This window comes from Sciurus vulgaris, assembly GCF_902686455.1.
Source record: "Sciurus vulgaris genome assembly, chromosome: 5".
NCBI classification, from domain to species: Eukaryota; Metazoa; Chordata; class Mammalia; order Rodentia; family Sciuridae; genus Sciurus; species Sciurus vulgaris.
The window spans coordinates 99,160,319-99,172,034 of NC_136465.1; the positions used below are offsets into that span (position 1 = coordinate 99,160,319).

Sequence of the window (11,716 nt, forward strand, 5' to 3'; positions counted from 1 at the left end):
CTACAGCCCCAGCCCTTAGTAGCTTATTTTTAAAAAAGCTACTGATAAGTTCATTAGCGCATGTCATAAAAACATCTTATGGGCTATTGTAAAGAAAATCTAAGTATACTCTGGAGTGCCCAGTGCTTAGCCTATAAGCAGGAATAAATAGGCCACTCATCTAAGAGACAGATAATAAGGAAGCATCTGGGCTGTTAATTGGAATAATAACTTGTCATTCCCCTGCAGAGGTTCCTAGAGATTCTAGTTAACATAGAAAGCTGGAAACTCATTAAACTGAGGGCAGAAGCAGAACACCCAGGCGACAAATTGATTTTAAACGGGTACCTGCCAGCACATTTCTCAAACTGCAGACTAAGATGCAGAAACATGGTTTGCTTATTTCTTAGTCTTGGACATCTCCGAAACTCCACCTCCCTGCTTCCCCCACTCGGCAACCCCCACAAAAGAGCAAGTTTTAATTTTTGTAAGGTGAGATGGTCAATTTTGGAATACTGAATTGAGTTTGCTGGAGTGCTGAGTCTAGCTGGAAGGTACACAGATCCAGAACTTGAGTGATGCAGGCTGCAAATGATTTAGATTGATCATTTATGAAAAATTATTACAACAGGGAGGACATGCATTATGATTTAATCTCAGTTGAATGTTAAGTGTCTTGCAAGTGTCTGTTTTATTCACTTCTCGATGTCCAGTTCCTTGAAGTGTGACTTGCACAAGGAGACGCTACATACATTGTTTCAGAATGAATTTTTTTAAAAATCAGATTTCGACAGACATTGCACACAGCCCATTTCCTAAGTGGGGGAAAGGGAGGGTGCCCTATGATTTCTCACTCGGTGCCCCTTTAAGAAAGTGGAGGAAAAACGAAAGCGCTGCTGGGAAGGAGGGCGGGGCCGCGTGGTCCCGCGGCCTCCTGGATGCCTCCGCCCCGCCGCCTGCAGAGCTCCGGCGCCCGCCTCCGCCTCCGCGCGGGATCCCGGCCGCGCGCAGTTGTACTGCGAGGGAAGAGTCGCGAGGAGGATGACAGTCATGCGGTCTGCTTTCCTTCCGATCGCGGCGTTAGCAAAAGCTAGGTGAGGAGACCAGGAGGATGCGTCTGCTCCTTTAAGATCTACTCCTGGCCTCCCCTGGAGGACAATTTCGTGCTTACAAAGCACCTTTTGGAACTTAACTGTTTTCGTCTCATCTTTCCTAACATTTAACGTATGTATCAGGAGTTCACCATACAACCACTTCATAACCGAATACTCATTGGTACTAGAGTGGGAGGGGGAAGCATTGGTCTAGATGACATGGTGTCCAAATAAAAAATAACCTCATATTTGCCCCGCTTTATTTTAAAACCTTGGGAGTGTATGATTCAAGGGATAACCCAGTACTGCTAAACATAAGTAGTCTATCTGGTGGATGTCAGGACATGAGGGATCCCCAGGATCCCCAGGCTTAACGTGGGATAAGACCGCTTTAAAGTCTTTGACCTGCTCTGTGTTTTGATATTTGAATGAATTGCCGGTTTTTCCGTGGGAATTTATGCATAAATATCCGGATTATTTTGAGAAATCGGAATATTTTGCAACATTTTCCTGGCAGGAGTCTCCATTTAGCCCCAGCCCTTCTGATATCTTAAAAACATCGTGTGTCACTCACTCAGTTATCACGTGTAGACACTTGTAAGCACTTGAGTTTTTGACCCCTACTCCAAATATTGGGTGGATACAAGACTATGTAAAACATTTATGCCCCATGCAGGCCTGTAGGCCCAGTGATTTGATAGACTGAGGCAGGAGGATCACAAATTCAAAGCCAGCCTGGAAAACTTAGTGACATCCTGTCTCAAAAGTTTAAACTAAAAAGAGCTGGAGATGTAGTTCAGTGGTAGAGTGTCATTGAGTTCAATGCCCAGTACTGCAGAGGTCGGGAAAGTGTGTGTGTTGCGGGAAGGGGTAGGCAGGGGATGTAGCTCAGGTAGTACCACAATCCCCAGTACCACAAACAACAAATTCTGAACAACTGGGGTATCTGATTTCTGTTTAAGATGCTATTCCTCATTTCTACTTCTCAGGGTATTTTTCTGTAGGAAAAATCTGCAGTCCAGGCTTAGTAACATCAAATTTTCAGAGATTTACAGAAAGAGATTTGGGAGTTGATGTCCTTTTAGTAAAATTTAATTTATAAGGTGTTTTTTTTTTTTCCCAAGGGGGGGATATGAATCTTGATTGCATTATTTTATGATATGACAGTCTCCTTTGTGTTTTGTTTTTGAGATAGGGTCTAGCTATGTTATCCAAGGTGGCCTTGAACTTCTGTGCTGAAGGAGTCCTCCTGTCTCAGCCTCCCCAGTAGCTGGGACTACAGGTTTGTGTCAGCACACCTGCTGGTATGATAATCTTTAACTCATTAAGTCCAAAGTTTCCAATTTTTCAGTTGTTTCAATAGTTCAATTAAATTTACATAGTAGGCACATTAAAATAGATTAAAAATCATAATCTAGAGTTTACATATATTAATATTATAATTATATTATTATATAATTACATACTAATATTATATATTACATACTATACATTTTTGTAGGTGTTCCACATGTGGGACCATGACACAAGATTGGTTAACAAAATAATATAGTCAATATGGTTTGTGTACACCTGCACGTAGTATAATTGTTAACTCCCACAACTCTTGGCTAGACTTCAAAAGGGCAAAAACTGTGTTTGCCTTGTTAACTGCTCTGTCCCACCAGTGGAATATAAGCTTCCTGAAGACAGGGGTCTTTGTCTGTTTTGGACTTACTTTGTTCAATTGCCAATCATGCCTGCTTAAAGATAAGTCGTTTGTTAAGTGAATGAAAGAACTTTAAAGGTCTACTTTATTTTATGTAATGGGCATTTTTTCTGAGCATTCTCTCAAAATGAAATGCTTATATATTTAGTTCTAAATGATTAACACATTTTATAGTGAAAAGGCAAGAGAGGATTGGATTTTTCTAAATTGGTGCACCAAAGCTTTCCTGACGTTAACTTACACTTGTGAATTGTCAGATACAGAGCTTATACTAAAATATTTTATTTTGTAATAGGATCTGGAAATACTGGCTAGCCTTGGAATTTTCAGTATTATTTTTGCTTTTAGAGATCCAGAGATTCCAGTTGTGATCAAGTTGGGAGACAGACCCTTGTTCTTTCCCCATGAGGAGCAGCCTTTACGAACAGCAACACTGACAGAACTATTTTGGAAAAGGACTCATGGCTTGGAGCCTAGGTTGGAAAGTTCCCAGGAACCATTGGGGTTTCCTTCTGAAGACTGTAAGAAGCAGTGGATTCCCCCTGTTACCCTGGGACCACTGTCCCTGGAGAAGAGCAGGAAGCTTTTGGGACCCTAGAATGAAAGCTTTCCTGGAGGAGAACACTGAAGTCACCAGCAGTGGCAGCCTCACCCCTGAAATCCAGTTGCGGCTTTTGACCCCTAGATGCAAGTTCTGGTGGGAAAGAGCTGACCTGTGGCCCCACAGTGATCCTTATTGGGCAATCTACTGGCCAGGAGGCCAAGCCCTGTCTAGGTATTACCCTGTGGAAATGGGAGTCTTCTTTTTTATTTTTTCAGTACTGGGGATTGAACCCAAGGCACCTTTACCACTGAACTACATTCCCAGCCCTTTTTATTTTGAGATGTGGTCTTGCTAAGTTGCTGAAGTTGGCCTTGAACTTGCTATCTTCCTATTTCAGTCTCTGGAGTAGCTAGAATTACAGGTGTGGGCCATCCTGCCTGGCTGTGCCTAGATTTGAAAAGGGACTCTTTAAGGCTGTCACAGGTCCTTTCTTCTTTCAATTCCCTCCAACTCTTCATTCTCTTGTCCACATGCAAAAAGGTATAAACCCAAAAGTCATTGAGGCCTCCTCAAGCCCCAACCTGTCCATGGTTTGGGGTGCTGTTTGACTCAAAATAAAACAAAGTAGATTTGGCATGATGGTACCTGCCTGTAATTCCAGTGACTCAGGAGTGTGAGGCAGGAAGATTGCAAATTTGTGGCCAGCTTTAGCAATTTAGGAAGACTCTGTCTCAAAATAAATAAAAAGGACTGGGGATGTAGTTCAGTGACAGATCACCCTTGAGTTCATTTCCCAGTACCCAAGTAAATAAATAGCAAAGTGGAGGGTTTGTCTTGTAGAAAGATGAAATCATTTTCTTCCAAAAAGTTCTTAAACAGTTGGTTTGACATTTGCCAGGAAGAGGAGGGCAAAGTTCCTTGAGATATCAGTGAGCACTAAAGAAGAGGGAATCCTTGAGCAGCCACTCACACCTCTTGTTCTGTGGGAAAAGAGGGAGGGTGACATTGAGGCTTCCTTGATCAGGGTTTTCAGTGGAGGAAGACTGAGAAGACAGGAATTGTGTTCAGAAAATTCAGAGTGGAGTATGGCTACCTTCAGAACTTATCACTGTTAACTCAGCCTGGGTTTTGTGACAGCCGTAGTTGATTCCGTAATAATAAAAAAGTTGCCCTTTCCCCCCCGACAGTGCCACCAGAACCCTAAAGTCTTCTTGTTTTTGAGCAGTCCAGTCATGGTTTTGGTTGCTTTGTTGCAAATTTCGCCTTCTTATCCAACTATATCAGGGTATTTCCCTAAATATAGCTCCTCTCCAAGAAAAATCCTAGGGTCAGCTGTGAAAGATCCAGAAGTCTCATACTCTGCTCAGGTTCATGGTGCATAGCTAGGTCAGTGCTCAGTTCCTAGATAGAATGTAAAAGACCCCGTCCCCCAGCCCTCCTACTTTATTCTTGTGAATGTCACCCTCCTTCTTGTAGTTGCCTGTTCTCCCCCAGAACAAGAGATGTGAATGACTGCTCAAGGATTCCTTCTTTAGTGACTCACTGACATCTCAGGGGATCTCTGGTATCGAATATGCATTTTTAAGTCCCACCTTCCAACTCTTCATACTACAAAGGTCTTAGGGCATTTTTGCCCATAACCACACTATGCCTTTTTATTAAAAAATGACTGCTGAAGCAAAGGCAAGAGCTTAGTTAGCATGTCCAGTCTAATCTTGCTCTAGAATTGGTAATAATTTCATCTGGTTATGCCTTGAGGTGAGAGAGGTAAGAAACAAAAGGATAAGGACTTTGTTTTACAGGAATGGTTTGGCCTACATAATACATGTTGTACATAGTTTTATTTTTTGTTGCTTTTTTTTGGGTATTATGGATTGAACCCAGGGGTACTTAACCACTGAGCCACATCCCCAACCCTTGTTATTTTTTATTTTGAGATAGGGTCTCACTAAGTTATTTAAGGCCTCACTAAGTTGCTGAAGCCAGCCTTGAACTTGTGATCCTCCTGCTTCAGCCTCCTGAGCCGCCGGGATTACAGGCAGGCATCACTGCACCTGGCTCCCTTTTAATTTTATTTTAAAGTTTTGAGACAGGGTCTTGTTAAGACTGGCATTGAACTTGTGATCTTCCTGTCTTAGTCTCACTAGCAGCTGGGATTATAGAAGTGTGCCACCACACCCAGTTAAAAGAAGTTTTTTTTTTATTTTTTGGGGGGGCAGGGGGAGTGGGGAGTTCAAAGACTAGAAAGCTTTTCAGGTGGTACGAAACAATTCTAACTTTCTGTTGTTATATTACTAAAATAACTTTTATTAAGTTACATCATTTTATTTATTCATTTATTTATTTATTTATTTTTGGTACTGGGGATTGAACCCAGTAGTACTTTACTACTGAGCTACACCCCCAGTCCTTTTTATTTTGAGACAGGGTTTTGCTGAATTGCTTAGGGCCTTGCTAAGTTGCTGAGTGTAGCCTCAAACTTTCAGTCTTCCTACCTCACTCTCCTGAGTCAATGGGATTATAGGCATGCCCTATGACACCCAACTAGTGACATATTTTTTAAATGCTTTTTTTTTTCTTCAGGGTATTAGGGATTGAACCCAGGAGTTTTACCACTGAATTACATCCCCAACCCTTTTTATTTTGAGACAGTCTCACTAAATTGTTGAGGCTGGCCTCAAACACAATCCTTCTGCTTCAGCCTCCTGAATCACTAAGATTACAGGTGTGCACCACTATGCCTAACTGAACTTGTAAACTTTAAAAAAAGAATTAGTTATTAATACTTAAAACGAGAGATTTTATGTAAAATTTTACTTTGTTTTGAAAAATAGGAATATCTATCGCACTAGAACTCAGCGTGGCAACAATTAGCTGAAGATGGGTATCAACTTTCTCATTAGGCACAAACACCCCTAGTTGATAGTATTTCAGTGTTTCCTCATACATCTTTACTCCTTTGTTAACCTTAGCCCAGCCCAAATTCCTTGGTTCAACTGAACTTTGTGCCTTACCAAAGAGGTCATAGTATAATTCAAATACCGGGTAAAATCTCTCTATGATGCATAATCAAAAGGAGACAGTGAATTTTGGATCTAGTTCTTACTGTAGCAGTATTTTGTCAGTCTTAATTCCTGGTGCTTGTTAGTTCCTGGATCATAGTCAGTAAGCCTTATGTTTTTGGTTTTTAAACTTGACTTGAAAAGCATGATTGGTTTGTTGTGTGGAACAACTCCACACCTGCTGAATAGAAAGACCAAATGAACTAACTTCTTTTCCCTGCCACTTCTGCTCATTTCTGTAGGTCTACTGTTTATCTCAATCTAGCCAGGACAGCTTGCAAATTTGGACCAAGTTCTTCTAAGTTCTACTGTTTTTTTGCCCAATCAAACCCAAAGATGTTTTTGTTTTATGATATCTCTTACATTTTCCCATCTCTTCAAGACTCATGTTCTCCTTTTAAATTAAGGTATCTTTTGGATAATCCTGATGTTGTCAGAGGAAGATCTGTATTAGATATTGGAAGTGGATGTGGAGCTACAGCTATTGCTGCTAAGATGAGTGGAGCTTCTAGGATCTTGGCCAATGACATAGACCCTAGTAAGAATTTCATACTTAAAAATATCTAAAGCTCATCCTTTTCTTTTCTTCCAGAATAAATATGTACAGATGCTTCAACATGATATCTTACTGCCATTTGTATTTTATAATCTGATAGTGTGAGTTTATGTTTGGTGGGACGTTATTGGTGGGAGTCCTCTGAGGCCAGAATTAACAATAAAATTTTCCTAAGAGTATTTATATTTGTGTCTGCCAGATAGCCCCAAGGGAAACCAACTGGGAGCACTTATGTTGGTTTCTGGGCTAGGAATTTCCTGAAATATGTAAGTGGTGTTTATTTGGCCAAAACACAAGTGAGGCTAGGCATGTTTCTTTGGGGGAGGTTTTTATTCCACTAGGACCCAAGCTGAAACAGGTAAATTTTAATTTTATCTGATTTTCTTCTGGTCTACACTTTAACTGAGGAAATAGCCTCTGAGGACCCTTTTCCTATATAGAAGTCTCAGTTATAACTTGCTGCCTTTACTCAAGTCCAGGGTTTATTTCCCTGTCTACAGTAAAACTAAAAACCCCCCCCCCCCCCAAAAAAAAGACATCCTAGTTATCAAAATCAGTAAATGTTCCTTGAATTCCAACATTCCCAGGTGTTCTGTATTATTTGTTTTGCTTTCTGGATATCTAGTTATATATTTGGAAATTGCAGCAGATAGCATATTGGCATAAATTTTAGGCTTCTTTACTTAAAATAAAGCCTTCCACAAAAAGAAAAAAATACTGTTAGAAGATTTTAAAAATTATTTCATCAGTAGGAAATTAAGACAGCCTATTGGCATATGCTAACATACCAATTCATTATGTGCTTTTGTAAAGTTGCAGGTCTAGCTATTACACTGAATTGTGAGTTGAACAAGCTGGATCCTGTTCCCATTTTAACCAGAAACATTTTGAATTTGGAACAAGACAAGTGGGAACTTGTTGTACTTGGAGATATGTTTTATGATGAAGACCTTGCAGACAGTCTTCATCAGTGGTTGAAGAACTGCTTTTGGACCTATGGAACTCGAGTACTGATTGGTGATCCTGGACGGCCCCAGTTCAGTGGACACAACATTCAGCATCAGTTGCACAAAGTGGTAGAATATTCACTTCCAGAGCCTACCAGGCAAGAAAACAATGGACTAACAACAAGCACAGTGTGGGATTTTCGGCCTTGAAGTTATCAAAGTGCTTTCAAATATGAATGTAGGTCTGTTTGGATTTAATCCTGCAAGTTTTGTCTACTGAAGATAATTCTTTATTTTAAAGAATGCAGTTCCCATTAAATGGAAAATCTTGTTTCCAAACCATGAAGGTTAAAAATGTTGTCAGTCTTTGTCATTGACTACTTCTGCATTTCTATGCATGTCAATTATAAAAATCTCTAAGTGTAATTTTCATCTAGTTTTCTGGAATATGATTATAGAAAGTAAACTCAGTGGTGGTAATGTTTAATCCAAATAGTGGGGAAGAATTAAATATTGTAGCACAATCTACAATCTGTTTCTATAAGATGAGGACCCTTGTGATATATCTTTGAATTAAACAGAATAGGAATATTTATTTGTTTAATTGGTACTGGGGATTGAATCCAGGGGTACTTAACCACTGAGCTATACATCTCCAGTTCCCTGCCCTTTTATTGTTTTGTTTTTTGCCCAAGTTAAAATGTTTGATTTTCATTAAAATCAAATAATCAGTATTATCTTCTTATTGTTGAGACAGTTTCACTAAGTTGCCAAGGATGACTGCAAACTTGTGATCCTCTGCCTTTGTTTTCTAAATCCCTAGGGTGAACCCAGCAAGAACACTGTACTTAAAGTCCAGCATAGTTGTATATGCCTATAACCCCAGTGACTGGGAGGCTGAGACAGGAGGATGGTAAATTCTAGGTCAGCCTATGAAACACAGTAAGAGTCTGTCTCAAAAATTAAAAAAGGGCTGGGGATATAGTTAAGTGGTAAGAGTGCTATTGGGTTCAATCTCCAGTAGTGGGGGAAAAAATGCTACATTAAAAAAAAAAAAAATCCAGCTGTGTGTGGTGGCACACATCTGTAATCATAGTGACTCCTGAGGCTGGGGCAGGAGGATCACAAGTTCCAGGCCAGCCTGGGCAACTTAGTGAGACCCTGTCTCAAAATAAAAATTAAAAAGGACTGGGAATGCAGCTCAGTGGTAAAATGCCCCTGGGTTCAATCCTCAGCGCCTCCTTCCATCCCCTGCAAAAATAAATAAATAAATAAATAAATGAATAAAAAATAAACCTCCAACCTAAAATAATTTTTAAATTAACAAAGTCTAGTTATACCTAACAGCGAGATCATTTTGACATATTCATAAATGCATATGACATTTGTCCCATTTAGCCCTCTTTTGATTCAGCTTTGGTTAATATAAATATAAATTACAGACTACAATGGCATTGAATATTTGGGAAGAATTAATTTTGCTGATGTGTTCTTTGAAAATCAAGGATTCTATACTGGTTATTGTCCTCAGCAAAATAAGAAAATTATATTCTAGAGCACTGTTGAAAATCAATTTGTTTAAGCAAAGAGTAAATTTAAGTTTAAACATCCACAAACCTCATCTGTTATCTGCTCAATGGTTTATGAAGGGGCCATCAGGTTTTTGAGGTATTCACATGTTACTTAAAATATTTTTGTCTCCCAAGTACATATCAGTGAACACAGAAATGATTTAAAGAAACAGATTTTTCTGGACTATTCATGTTTAAAGTGATTATTGATACCCCTTTGGTAGATATTAATCTACCAAATTTGTAAATGAATCTTTCCTATTTCTTTTTTTTTTCATTCTTTTTCTGCTTTTTCTGGTTTTAATTGAGCATTTTTATAATTCCATTTTTTTCTCTTCCTTTAGGATATTAATCATACTTACTAAAAAAGGTTTTTTTAGTGGTTGCCGCAGAGTTTGCAGTTTACACTTAAAAACAATTCAAATCCACTTACAAGTAAACTGTAGTTTCATGGGTAGTACAATTACTTAAACAGAGTATTCCCAGTCTCTCTCTCCTGTCTCTTATACCATTGCTGTCATTCATTTGTCCATAAGCTATAATTGCCAAATTACTATTATTATTATCTACTATTATTATTTTAAACTATTCTCTGTGAGAGCAGCTACAAATAAGAAAAAAAAATTCTGATTTCATTTATTCTCTAATGTTCTTTCTTTTTTATGTAGACCTACATTTCTGGCTTATATAATTTTACTTCTTTTAGTAGTACTTATTTTTGGATTGGGGAATGTGGCTCAGTGGTTAAGGACTCCTGGGTTCAATCCCTGGTCTCCTCTCCCCCCCCCCCCCCCCCAAAAAAAAAACTGTTTGTACTGGAAGGACTTATTTTCACTTTTCTTGCAAGGCAGGAAACAAATTCCCTCTTTTTTTTTTTTTTTTTTCCCTAAGAAAGTCTTTATTTCCCATCCCTTTTGAAGGATAATTTCTTTGTATACAGAATATTATTGGTGTGTTTTTCTTTCCACATTTCAGGTACAGATGCTCCTTGACTTATGGTGTTATGTAATGATAAGACCATCATAAGTTGAAAATGCTGCAAGTCAAAAATGCATTTAATACACCTAACCTGTTACAGTTTGGTTCTGGAATATTTCCCAAAGGTTCATGTTTGAAGGTTTGGTCCCCAGCTGGTGGTGCTATTGGAAGGTGGTAGAAACTTTAGAAGTGGGGCATAGTCAGTCCCTCAGGGGTGTATCCTTGAAAGCTATGTCCTGTTCCCCGCCCATTCCTCTCTCTGCTTCCTGGCCACTTTAGGGGAGCAAATTTATTCTACCCTCTCTACTTAATGTTCTCCTACACCACAGGCCCAGAAATAATGGAGCCAAGTGACCACGGATTGAAACCTCTGAACCATGAGCCAAAATAAATCAATCTTTCTGACCAGGAATTGAACCCAGGGGCGGTTTACCACTGAGCTATATCCCCAGTCCTTTTTAATTTTTTGAGATAGAATTTCACTAATTTGCTGAGTGTTTCACTAAGTTGCTGAGGCTGGCTTTGAATTTATAATCCTTTTGCCTCAGCCTTCCACATTGCTGGAATTACAGATGTGCACCACCATACCAGGCAAATTCCTCTTTCTTTAAGTTGATTTTCTCAGGTATTTTGTTACAACAAAGCTGAGTTAACATACCTACCGAACATCATAGACTAGCAACACAGTATGCTTTAGATTACCCGTTGTTTACCCCTGTGTTTGGGTGGCTGATGGGAAGCTAAGGCTCAATGCCACTGCCCAGCATCTTGAGAGAGTATACTGCGTATCACTGGAATGGGAAAAGAAAAATTCAAATTTGAAGTATATTTCTACTGAATGCATACTGATTTCGTACTAGTGCAAATTTGAAAAAAATTTTAAGTCAAACCAGATTAGGTCAGGAATTGTCTGTACTTTACTATCTTCTTTGCATGGTTTCTGAAGAGAAGTCCAATAATATGATTTTTTTTTTCTTTTTTTTTTGCGGTACTGGGGACTGAACCCAGGGGCATGCTGCCACTGAACTACTATTTCTTATATTCCTTCTTTCTGGTATTCTCATTATGTATATTTTATCTTTTGTAATTGTCCCATGGTTCTTGGATATTGTTTTTGTTTCATTCTCTTTCTTTCTGCTTTTTAGTTTGGGAACTTTTTTGGGGCATATCTTCAAACACAGTATGGCTGGCCTTGGCCTATCTATTCTACTGATGAGCCCATCAAAGGAATTTTTCAATTCTGTTATAGAGTTTTTTATTTCTAACATTTCCTTTCT

General features: G+C 39.1%; 1 protein-coding gene across 6 annotated transcripts; it reads left to right on the forward strand.

The window, feature by feature from the left end:
- The first annotated feature begins 917 nt into the window (after positions 1–917).
- On the forward strand, positions 918–11,716 carry ETFBKMT (electron transfer flavoprotein subunit beta lysine methyltransferase). Of its 6 annotated transcripts, none has more exons than XM_079139451.1 (5): positions 918–1,203; positions 2,269–2,377; positions 3,130–3,556; positions 6,795–6,925; positions 7,757–11,716. In XM_079139451.1, the coding sequence occupies exons 3-5, from the start codon at positions 3,243–3,245 to the stop codon at positions 8,098–8,100; spliced, it is 789 nt and encodes a 262-aa protein (XP_078995577.1). In that variant the 5' UTR covers positions 918–1,203; positions 2,269–2,377; positions 3,130–3,242; the 3' UTR covers positions 8,101–11,716. The 6 variants fall into 6 exon arrangements, with proteins under 6 accessions (XP_078995577.1, XP_078995576.1, XP_078995575.1 ...); XM_079139450.1 differs by having other exon boundaries at positions 2,269–2,355; XM_079139449.1 differs by lacking the exon at positions 2,269–2,377.